Genomic DNA, 11808 nt, shown 5'->3' with positions numbered 1-11808 from the left:
TATTGTACGGGCCTGGGTCATCGAGGAAATCTTACAGGTCCTTCTGCTGCCGAGTGGTCACTGGGGAAGCCCGGCCCCCTTCCCCCCATTGTCAGCAGCCGGGCTGTATCCTCGCTCTGAGCCCCGGCCCCTAAAAATAGCTCTTTGTCAGGCGATTGTTCCGACACCTTCACGGCGGCATTGACGTGGGCTGGAGCAGGACAGAGATGGGGTAGGTGGAGGGGAAGAGCTGGAGGTCCCCCCTGGGACCGCTCTGAGTATTTGCCACTGATAACAGCTCCTGTTGGGGGAAATGGGCTCCAGGCACACGGCTCTGTGCCAAAGACCTCCCTGTACGCTACTGCCCACCCATCACCTCTCTCCCACCTGTCCCTGCTCCATGTTCATCCTGGGTGCCCAGGTGACCCCGCTGCATGCGGGATAGGAGCCCTCCCAGGTCTCTGTCTCGGACTCTGCAGCAAGGTGCTGGACCTGGTGTGAGGTCCAGCCTGACACCCCCAGACCGTTACCCCAGGGAACCCCATGTGTCCATTGCAACGTGGTCACTGCAGGCAGGAACCTGCCCTGTTGGGGATTGAGGTGGGATGGAAGCCAGCCCAGATCCCACTATGTTTTGGCCAAGCTAACCCAGCCCTACAGACTGTCACTGTTGGGTAGGACAGAGTTTGCTCCATAGTGCTGCCAGGGGCTCCTGGCCCTGCACCCTAGAGTCGGGGTGAAACACTGCTTGGAGGAGTCCTTTGCACCAGAGGGGGACCCCGCTCTGCTTGTCCTCCTTTGCCCCCTGCTACCTCGCTCCCTGTCAGCTGGAGGTGGCCGTGCCCCTAGAGACCTCTCCTGCCCAACCACCCCAGCTGCAGAAGCAGTGTTTTATTTCCCATGAGCTCGAGCAGGTCTGGATTAAAATAAACTGCTGGCCCAGATCCCTTTTCTGGTGTCACGGGAGATGCTGTGCTTGCTGTGAGCGCTGCCTACAGCCCTGCTGAGTCCCGACCCTCAGGCCCCGTGTGGCAGCGGGGGCTTGCCCAGCTCTGGGACCCCTCCATTTGCCCACTGCCACCATCCCCATGCTGAGCTGAGCCCTGTGGGACTGTAGGGCAGGGCACAAGGCCAGCCCCGCTCTGATTACCCCCAGTGCTTTTTCCTTTTTCTCCCTTAATTTTCTGAGTGCTAAATCCAAATATTACAACTTCCCCTCCGCACCGCTGGTTACGCAGGCGGCCCCCGGCCGGGCATTGTCTTATTGTTTGCAGAGGGAAGCTCCAGCGGGAGATTAACCTGGCGTTCACCCCGCACACAGCTTCACACCCTGTCCCTGCTGGGGGGGCTGCACCCCAGGGAGCACACGGTGCATGGAGGGTCACTGGACTAGTGGCTCCGCAGGGCTGCTGCATGAGGGCAAGGGGCTTGGCTGCAGGAGCCCTGGGGTGCTAGAGCAACACCTTTGCCTCCTTCCTTCCCCAGGGAGCTGGCAGGGTGCTGGGGTCTGCAGGGAGGCAGAGACTGCCCAGCACCCAGTCCAGGGCACTATAGTGTGTGCACCTCATACCATCCCATTCCACCTCATCCCCGTTTATATTGTGCCCATCTGTCCCTGCTCCTTCCCTGCTGTTCTGTACCCACCAACACGTTGGGGCCACTTCCCACAGCTTCCCATTTGTTTCCATGTCCCATGGGTGCTGAGTCTCGGGCTGAGGTTGGTACATCACACATGGGCAGTACTGCAACAGGGACATTTACCTTGGGCAGATGCCATTTAAGACACAGGAGCTTCACCCGGGCAGAACCCAGGCTGCACCCACAGGTGCTGCCAAATTGCAGAGATGAGGAGGGCTGGGTGCTGGGTCTCAAGCCAGCTCTGTTTGCATGGCTGCACACATATGGGCATTAGAAGTGGCTCAACCCTGCTGCTCTATGCAGGCACTGCTCGCTCACTGTGGGCTCTGCAGTGGCCTTGGTGTGAGCCCTAAGCTCACAGCCCCGTGGGCTGCAGCAGTTCTGTCCTGTCTGAGCCCCGCTGAGCTGCGGGTGCAGCCCCACTGCATTCCTACCCTGCTGGCCCAGCAAGGTTAAACTGCGGAGAGGCTGAAATATTTGGGAGGGGAATGGAGAAGGGAAAAAAATATATCTATAAAAAGAACGTTTAAAAACACAAGTTAGAGAAAAAAATACCAGGCGCGGAGTGCAGCTGCGGTTCTGGTTCCAGTTCCCAGGTGATGTCAGGCCTGGAGCGTCTCCAGCCCCGGCCCCTCGGAGACGGTCTTTGTGGGTTCAGCACTGAGTGTTTTTCCTTCCTGAGACTCGGGGACACCTTCCTGTCTCAGAGAAAGCAGCCAAAAGCCATTCCAAGGGTGTCCGCGCACAGGAAGGGGAGAGGATGGGAGGGGAGCGCGAGAGGCAGTGCGGCACGGCGCGGCACGGGGCCGGCAGCATCCGCGGGTGACCGGCTCTGGTGGTCCCATGGTGCATGCCCTGCATGGAGCAGAGGGACACCTGGCTCCCAGCAGCCCAGCTCCAGTGCCTCTGAGTCAACATTTCCCTCTGGCAGCGTTGGGAGGGTTTGGAATGCACTGAGATATACAGGCTTGGCACTGGGACCCATGGGTTTGGCACTGGGACGTGCGAGGGTGCACAGCACCCGCACTGGGATGTGCTGAGACCCACGACCCCAGAAGTGGGTCATGCTGAGATCTGCAGCTAAGCACTGGGACATGGTGGGATGTCCATCTTCTGTACTGGGACATGCTTAGACCCATAGCCTCAGCATTAGGACACACTGCAGTGCACAGTTCCTGCATTGAGAGATGCTGTGACACACTGGCACCCATGTTCCTGGCACTGGGACATGTTGGGACCCATGGTCTCAGCACTAGGATGTACTGAGATGCACAGCTCCTGCACTGGGACACACTGGGACCTATGATCCCAGCAGTGGAATGTGAGGGGACACACTAGGAGTCGTGGCTCTGGCACTGGGACGTGCTGTTGCCCAGCTCCTGCACTGTGACCCACTGGGACTCCATCCTCATTGTGGGGATATGGGAGATGCTGCAGGACTGTGTCCAGCACCAGGACCACCGGCACTGCTGGGGCTGGGGGTGCACGGGGGCTTCCCAGCGGCTGCAGGAGGACAATCCCCTTTCATCTGCGGGTCAAGCTGTTTGCAGAGTGAAGCCCCCACCCCCAGCCCCTGCCCCCCGATAAACCCAAGGGCAGGGATTCTGTGTCTGGGGATGTTTGGAGAATCTCACGGCTGTTTATTGGGGTCTGGGACACATTAGACACGCTGAGAACAAACCTCTCCCACCCACCCCGGTCCCTGCCTGGGACTCGCTCTCACAGCTGCGCTGTGCTGTCAGCTCCATAAATCAAACCCGAGGGAAAGGGGGGCTGGGGGCCAGCATGGCCTGGCCACACAGGGGGCCAAGGGGTCCATGCCATCACCTCATCCCCAGGGTGGGCGAGAGGATGGCACCAGGGTCCCATGCTCCCCTTCTGCAATGGGATCTCTCCCTGGAGAGCCCTGCAGCCCAGGGGGGGCCACACCAACAGCCCCAGGCCGCCTCATCCACAGCTGTTTCAGCTCCATGGGATGCAGGAGCCCCTGGGAGCTGTGCGCCCCCGAGCCCGGCACCTTTCCCAGGCTCAGCTCCCTGCAGTGAGCAGGGGGGCTGGGCTGGGAACCCCCACGTCCCCGCCTGACCTCGCGTCTTCAGCCCTAAAGAGTGTGGCCATGCACAGAGACAGTGGCAGCCATCATGGCAGCAGTGGGAGTCACGGTGGTCCCAGCATCCCAGGCAGTGAAGAAGGTGCAGAAACAGAGACAAACCCCAGCGCACTGCATGCACACCCAAAGTGCCAGCAATGTGTCCCATATGTCCCATACATCCATACATCCCACGTGTCCCATGCATCCCATTGCACAGCTTGAAACTCTCCATAGCTCAGATCCTCATGGGAGCAGAGCTGCCTGCAGGGCTTAGGGACATGGAGGCACGTGTGCATGGGGTCTCACACTCATAGGGAGAGAAGGCAGTGTCGTGGTTGGGACCTGAGAATGGCTCAGAGACGCAGGGACACTGGGACACAGCCACGTTGAAGACCCCACGCCACGCGGTGGGAACAGCAGGCAGGCACCAGCCCGTCAGAAAAATAAGGTTTATTTTCCAAGTGGCTGCACGTGCATCAACAGCACCTGCGGGGCTGTGCCGCCATCCCCCCCCGAGCTCATCGACGCCGGCCATGTGCGGGCTGCTCATCCCAGCCCACCCCATTGGACCATCCCAGGGGTGCTGGACCCCTTCTCCCAGCCCTAGTAGCGTCCTCTCGCCGCAGTGCTGGTGCCGGTGCTGGCGTCGGTGCGGTGCCAGCCCACGACCCTGCTGTGCCCCATCGCCTGCGGCTGGCGGGCAGCTCCCTCCCTCCCGCTGCGGTCTCTGGGGCTGGCTGTGACAGGCTCTGCCGCCGTTCTCCTGTGGGTGCTGGTGGCACCGGCTCATCTCCGTGCCACCCGCAGCGGGGTCACCCCCCTCACCTTCAGGCAGTTGCCCCCGAGGTCCCTGCGGCCGCCCTGCGGAGAGAGGAGGGGAGAGCTGCGGGGTGCCTGGGTGTCCCAGTGGGAACGGCCTTGGGGACACGGGGGCGCGTGGCACCAGCAGGCTGAGCGTGGAGGAACTGCACACGAATGTCCTTTAGAGTGCTGAAGTGGCAAAGATGGTTTAGTGATGCCCAGGAGGGATACGTGGATGTGGTCATGCATGGTGGTGTTGGGTTGGTGGCCTGGGTCCTCGTGTCTCTGTGTCCACATTACAGGGATACAGCCCCAGCACAGCCCTGCTTGGGGACAAGGAGCTTGGACACCGACACTGCTCAGTGCAACCAGCCCAGCTCAGACCAGTGTAACTCACTGCATCCTATCAGAGCCCAGCTTGGCTCAGCATAGCCTAGTACAGCCCATTTCCAGCCAAGCCTAGTTCCTGCCCAGCCCATTTCCAGCCCATTTCCAGCCCAACCCAGCCCAGCACATTCAATTTCCAGCCCATTTCCAGTCCAGGACAGCCCATTTCCAGCTCAGTCCCAGAGCCAGAAGGTGCAGAGGGGCCTCAACCCAGCTCTTATCCTTGCCCCCAAGGTCCCAGTGCCACCAGGTCTCCTGGTCATTGCAGAAGGTCTCAGTTGGGGATAGGTCTGTAAAAGACTGGGGCAGGAGGACACCCAGGAGGGGCTGGGAGGGCGTGCAGAGTTTGGCCAGTAAGCAGTGTGGGGGGGACGGAAGTGGGAAGAGCAATTAAAAATGGAGCAGCAGAAACCCAAAGAGCACTGAGGGTTGAAGAATGCTCTGCAGTCACTTCTCGGATGGGGACAGTGATGGGGACAGTGTGGTAGTCCCAGGGCTTGGCAACAGTAGGTGGCCACTGTTCCTAAACCCTGGGACAGCACGGCTGGTGGGACAGGCCCAGCATGGAGACTGTGCCCCTCACCCACTCTGAGGTCACTCTGCAGCCTCCAGCCCTGTGCCACCACCAGTCCCCACCTGGCACCATGCTGCATGGGGCCATCCTCCTACTGCTGCAACTGAGGGAGGCTCATGGGGCGTGAGAACAGGGTCACGGGGATGGGATGGGGATGGAGATGGGATGGGGATGGGGACAAGGGATGGGATGGGGATGGAGCCAGCCTGCTCGCTCCGCGCTCCCTCTTGGCACAGCCACGTGCCCCAGCCCTGGGGTGACCGTAACCCCCCGAGAGCTCCCAGCCTGGATGGACGTGGGGGAGCAGCCCGGCCCTCTGACGCCAGCAGGACTGTGGGCGTGCAGCTCTGAGCATTTGGCCGGGAGCTGCCAAAGCCTCCAGCGGGGGCCAGAGCTGGAGCCCGTGCGGAGCTCACGGGGACGTGCCGATCCTCCCAAACTCCCGATCCCAGGGCTGTGCCGACCCTCCCCCCCACTCACCCCTTTCCGCTGGTTGCTGAGGCAGAAGGTGCAGATGCTGCGAGGCTGTTTGCTGTCCAGATCGCCCTTGGCCCCGTAGATGGCACTGAAGCAGGGCTGCCCGTCCTCGCAACCCTCGCCCAGCAGCAGCACGTTGGCCAGGTGCGAGATGTAGCTGGAGGCCAGGCGCAGCGTTTCGATCTTGGACAGCTTCCGATCCACGGGTTCGGTGGGGATGAGGGTCCGCAGGGCCGTGAAGGCGGTGTTGACGCTCTGGGTCCGGTCCCTCTCGCGCGCGTTGGCCGCCTGCCGCTGCTTCACCATCACCATGGGCCCCGTCTTCCTGGGCACCTTGCGCCGTGCCTCCGCGCCCTCGCAGCAGCCGTACGACTGGTCCGACGTGTCGCTCTCGCTGCGGTTCTCCTCGTCCTCCGACAGCATGCCGATGTCGGGGTAGAGCACGCGGGCAGCCATGGGACGCAGCATGGTAAAAGCCATGGCCGGAGCCCCCCGCCCCGCTGCGGGCAGCCCTCGGGCTGCGGGCAGCCTTTCCCCGCTAATACGCTGCTTCTGCAGCTCCGCTCCTGCGTCCGAGCGGGGCTGGGACGGACGGCTGCGGGGGGAATCGTGATTTATACGGCCGGGGAGGGGCTGGTGTTGGAGCCCACCCCCAGCCGGCCCCCGGCTCGGGGCCAGGCAGGCGGCCAGCGTCCAGCCCCAGCCCGGCCGTGTAAATCACGATTCCCCCCGCAGCTGGCTGCTGGCCTGGCTGCGCTCCGGTGCGTGGCCCCAAGCAAAGGGTGCCTTGTGGTTGCACGGTGACACGACCCGGTTGTGCCGCCTGTTGTACCGAACCACGGCACGGACTGATGACCAGGCCATAGGGAGTGCCACAGCCCCCCGGAGAGGTGCCGCATGCAGCGTCCCTAGTGTGTCTTCAGCCCCGTGTGGCCTCAGCCATCAGTAGGTTGCACTGAGTGGCACAAAGGGCGCAGGAAATGGGATGAGACAGGGAGAGGGTTGGCCCTTGGAGCGCTGGCACCACATTTCTTCCATGGAGGGGACAGCAGTGCTTGGCCAGAGGATGCACTGCCTTGCTGGGGCAGGGGTGAGCCCGGCAGCCTCTTGTGCATAGAGCTGGCACCCCGTGTGCTGCTACAGGGCAGGATGAGGATGGAAACCTTGGCCCTGACACCACAACAAGGCGCTGCCAGGCTGCCAGGAGTGCTTCCTCTGCTGGAGGAAGGTGTGTGCCAGCACTGGAAAATCCAAGTCCCTTCCTGCAGAGCTGATCCCTGGAACCGCAGAGCTGTGGTGTCCCAAGGGCTGCTCTCCCTGAGCAGCAGTGATTGCCTTCCCCTCCCTACACTCGGGGAGGATGCAGGAGGATGCTCAGAGCAATGGGGGCAAAAGGGAGATGTGCTGAGGGCTTGGAATAGTGTCTATGGACACAATGGATACACAGCACATCCTAGGGCAGGGTGGCTGGCTGGGTCCTGCAGCACAGAGCCATGTGATGGCATGTCACCAAGACCCTCCTGGGGCTGTCCTCATGTGTAACAGGACCGTGTGTCCCCTCAGGAGCAAAAGGCCCCCCTGCCCCTTGCTGCGGGGCCCTGACCCTGTTTGCCTTCACCATTTGTCCTCCTGTGAAGAGCCCGTAAATCACACTGCAGGGGGGCGAGGGCCGAGTCAGGGAACTGTGGGGCTGGGGGTGTGCAGCCTGTGAGGCTGGGGGCTGCTTTGGGCTTCCACACAGATACAAGTACATTTCCCTTGCTAGCTCCATGTTCACAGCCCCTCACTGAACTGGGGACCATGAGGGCCCCCCCCCAGTTCTTTGGGGCACAGACCAGAGTTCATCTTCTGCAAATGGTCCCTTGAGCAGAGCTGGAGACAGACAGACCCTGGGCATGAGGTGCAAGGAGCAGGCAGGTGCCTGCAGCCAATGGAGCAGAGGACGGTCCCCAGGGGGACACAGCCTTCTGCAAAAGGGGATGCTGAGCTGGCTGCTGGAGGGGGGCAGGGGGAAGGCAGCCCCTGTGCACCCCGCTGGGTGCGAGCCGGGGCCCCCCGCCCCAGCACTGACAGGCAGCAAGACGGATGGCAGCGGCTGTGTACTCAGGTGCGGCCGCCACACATGGCCACCAGCTGACGGGGACGAGTGGGGGGGAGCCCCGGGCTTTCAGCCCTGCTGGGTTGCATGGGGGTGCATGGCATGCCTGGGGACATCGCCATGCATGGGGTGCTGGTGTGCATGTGTGTGCATGTATGTGCATGTGTGTGCATGTGTGTGCATGTGTGTGCATGTGAGTCCACATGTGCAGTGGGGGGGAGCTGCACGGAGCAGCGGATGCCGCTGAGGCATGGGGACGTGAGGCAGCTGCCTGACTTTCCTGTGCTGCCCAGCTGGTGTGCAGGACAGGACGTGTGTCCCCATGTATGGCATGCTGGGTGCCGTAGCTGAGCACAACCCAAAGAGGGGCTAGAATGGGGAGCTGGCATCCCCCAGGCTGGGTTTTCCCTCTGTGTGCTGGGAAATGCCCCCTGCCCTCCTACACCGGAGAGCATTTATCTGAGAGGTGATACTTAAGTGTAAGAAAATAAACAGAGAGCAGATGGCACGGGGCCCCGGATCTGCTCCCTGCCACTCTGTGCTGCTCCAGTCCTGCTGGGAAAACACTGCTTCTTGCGAGGCAAATGGATTCCAGACCCCACGGCTGTGCAGAGCATGTGGCTGCCAGGACAAAGAGCTGACCCTGCCTGGGGCTGGGCAAAGCAGTGCCAACCTGACCTAACAGTCCTGTACCATCCCCATACCATGCCATGCCAACCTATCCCATCTCACTCCATCCCATCCCACTCCCTCTGCAAGCTAAGGGAATGCTGACTCTACTTACAAACATGGGGAGACCTGTGCTATCGGTAGCTGCCTCCGGTCTGTACCTGAGTTACTGGGATGGGCACAGCGGGATGGGGATGCTGGAATGGGACTGATGGCAGCGGTCCTGGCAGATCCCTGTGCCGGTGGCTGTGCCCGGGGCATTGCGGGCTGCTCGGGCCCCTCGCAGGGGCTGTACCTGTGGGCCGATCTGGAAGGCATTACACGGCTGTCGTGCGGGGAAGTCTGTCCCAGTTCCGGAGCTGGGACCCTCCCAGCCAGCCCAGGCGGAGCGGGAGGGAGCCCACAAAGCGCCTTTGTTCCTGGCCTGGAACGAATGGATTGGAGGCAGCCGAGATCGGCTGTCAGCCGGCGACACCGGAGACCCTGCAGGTCAGGCAGAGGGAAGGGGGACAGGTGGAGGGATGGACGGATGGACGGATGGACAGACACAGGGATGGCTGGCTTTGGCGAGGCTCACCCCCGTGCAAGTTGGGAGCTGGAGGTGCTCCTGGCGCTGCGCGTCCCCCCGGAAACACGGGGCATGCAGAGCCCTGCAGAGATCCCCATGCTTGCGACGTGGTCTGGGGCTGGGCAAACCCCCCTCCCTGCCCCGGGGTCCCATTTCTGTGTGCGAGGTGATCTGTATTGCCGAAGGAGCTGCTACCTCATCCCTCCCCCCGCGCTCTATGGAGAGGAAACTTTTTAGCACGCCACAATTCTTCGCAGAAATTTACGGCCCATGAGGGAGCCGTGCAGCAGGGCTGCTCTCTCCGCGCACGCTCGCAGGGTTTCCTCCCGGCGGAGGCAGCTTTGATGCGACGCATGCAGCCCGGCCGTGCACACCCCCAGCCCCTGCCCTGGCAGCCCCCAGCCCAGCCGGCCCTTCCTGCGGAAACGCAGTGGAAGCAAAGCGTGCCCTGAGCAGCAGGCAGCACCGTGCAAAGGGATGGCTGCAAACCCCCACAGAGCTGCCCGTGCCCTCCTCCCAGCTCCCAGCCCCGACCCATTCCTGCCCTTGAAGGACAGGATCCAGCTGGCATGGAGTGTGGCCAGCGGGCAGAATGTCCGGACGCAGTTCCTGTCCCAGTCCTACTGCTGACTCACAGTGTGATGGGGTGAGTCAGTGGCCTTTCCCCTCCCCAGTTCCTGGCTCAGAGGGATGCCGGATAGCTGTGGGATGCTCAGTGTGGTTTTTCCAGCTTGCACATGGGGTGAAGACGTGGCATTTGCAGAGCTGACAGCATCCCAGCACGATGCAACTGCACTCAGAAGCAGAGGAGAGTCAACCCTAAGGCAGCATGGACTGACCCCATATTTGTCCCCATCAGAGCACCCAACTCCCAGCACAGTGCCTGTCTGCTGGCACAGCATTGGGTACCAGCACAGCATCCATCCCCACCCCACATGTCCCTGTGCCCCATCTCACAGCTGCCCCCAACCCCTGCCACTCCCAGCGCCAACACATGGACCAGGGGGTTTGGTCACCTTTATTCCCAGAGCAGCAGTGGGTGTCCCCTGGAGACAACCCCATGGAGAAGGGGCCGAGGGATGCATCTGAGGATGGAGCAGGCAGCTCTGGAGCAGGCATAGCCCAGGGTGAGCCTGGAGTGGCGGTGGGAAGCTGGGGGCGTTGAGTGCCCCAGTACAGGTTTGTCCTGGTTTGCGTGTGTCCCAGTTCGGCGGTCCCCTGCTTCGGTGGTGCCAGGCTTTGGCTTTGCCCCAGCTCGACCCACTCCCTCCCGGTTCAGACGTGTTCCGGCCCAGCTCTGCCCAGGGGGTGCCGCTCTGGTTCGGTGCCGCGCCGGTTTGGGGATTTCCCAGTTTGGAGATATCCTGGTTCGCAACGTCCTGGTTCGAGGTGTCCCGGTTCGGAGATGTCTCGGTTCGCGATGTCCCGGTCCGATCCCTCCCCGCCCCGTTCCTGCGGCACACGGTCGCCACCTCCCGGCCGCGAGTGACACCCACCGGCACCGGGACCCCCCGCGACCCCATCCCAACCGCGGCGCCGGGGGCGGGCGCGGCGCTCGGCTGAACGCCGGGGCGGAGCGAGGGGTCCGCCTCAGCGCAGTTCGGGCGTAGAGGAGCCCAGGTAGGTGCGGAGGTCGCTGAGCGTGGACGGGATGATCTTGGCGGGGATGGTGTCCCGGTGCAGCTCGCGGTGCGCCGCGTAGCGGTGACACCCACCGAAGGAGTAGAAGTAATCCCCGCCCTGGCTGCCCTTGATCCATAGCACGTCGATGGGGGGGACCTGCTCGGGGTCCTCCTGGGGGGAGAGAGGGCGAAGGAGAGAAGGATGGAGAGAGCCGCGGTGCTGCGCGCTTCCTCGGCTGTGCCCCGGCACCCCCGAACCGGGGCGGCCCGAACCCGCGCTGCCCCGACCCCCGAACCCTCCCGGCACCCAGGGTCCCTTTGGCACCCCCGACCCTCCGCGCCCCATAGAACCCGGCACCCTCGACCCCATGCACTCCCGGCACCTATGACCCCCTCGGCACCGCACAGCCCCAACACCCCGGGCTCCCCGGAACCACGAACTCCTCGGCACATCCGACCCCGCGTCCTCCCGGCACCTGTGACCCTTCCGGCACCCCCGACCCCTCCGGCACCCCGGAGCCCTCGATACACCCGACCCCGCCGTCTCCATACCCCCCATGTCCCCGCACCCACCTGCAGGGTCTGCACCAAACTCCGCACTTTCTCCGGCTCCAGCACGGAGGGGATGGGCCGGATCAGGACGCTCATGGGCACGTTGTGTACGGCGGCGATGTGCTGCGTGTGGATACTCCCGTTCCCCTCTTCCTCAGCCATGGTCACCGCCGCCACCTCCGGCCGCCGTTCCGCCGCTCCGCGCCCCGCACCGCCCCCCCCCGCCCCGCGCAGCGCCGCTCCCCGCAGCGCCGCCCGCCCTCCGCCCGCCGCCATCGCCGCGCTTTGCAGCGTCACGGTGAGGCCGCGGAAAGGGTTGGTTGGCCCCGCGGCCCGAGGGCGGTGGTGCCG

General features: G+C 63.2%; 3 protein-coding genes across 3 annotated transcripts in view; 1 reads left to right on the top strand and 2 right to left on the bottom strand.

Annotated features, from left to right (window-relative positions):
* The window catches only part of PSMF1 (proteasome inhibitor subunit 1), a 106987-nt gene that overhangs the window by 40319 nt on the left and 54860 nt on the right, over positions 1 to 11808 (top strand). The gene's annotated exons all lie outside the window — the stretch shown is intronic.
* Positions 4145 to 6567, bottom strand: TCF15 (transcription factor 15). The gene is made up of 2 exons (XM_003212067.5): positions 5952 to 6567; positions 4145 to 4570 (listed from the first exon to the last, which is right to left on the bottom strand). Exons 1-2 carry the CDS (start codon positions 6426 to 6428, stop codon positions 4496 to 4498), a joined length of 552 nt encoding a protein of 183 aa, XP_003212115.1. The 5' UTR covers positions 6429 to 6567; the 3' UTR covers positions 4145 to 4495.
* SRXN1 (sulfiredoxin 1) lies at positions 10284 to 11748 on the bottom strand. The gene is made up of 2 exons (XM_010722355.2): positions 11479 to 11748; positions 10284 to 11077 (listed from the first exon to the last, which is right to left on the bottom strand). Exons 1-2 carry the CDS (start codon positions 11731 to 11733, stop codon positions 10874 to 10876), a joined length of 459 nt encoding a protein of 152 aa, XP_010720657.2. The 5' UTR covers positions 11734 to 11748; the 3' UTR covers positions 10284 to 10873.

Source organism: Meleagris gallopavo, chromosome 22 (assembly GCF_905368555.1).
Source record: "Meleagris gallopavo chromosome 22, MGAL_WU_HG_1.1, whole genome shotgun sequence".
NCBI lineage: Eukaryota > Metazoa > Chordata > Aves > Galliformes > Phasianidae > Meleagris > Meleagris gallopavo.
This window is presented reverse-complemented; position numbering and strand designations above follow the sequence as displayed.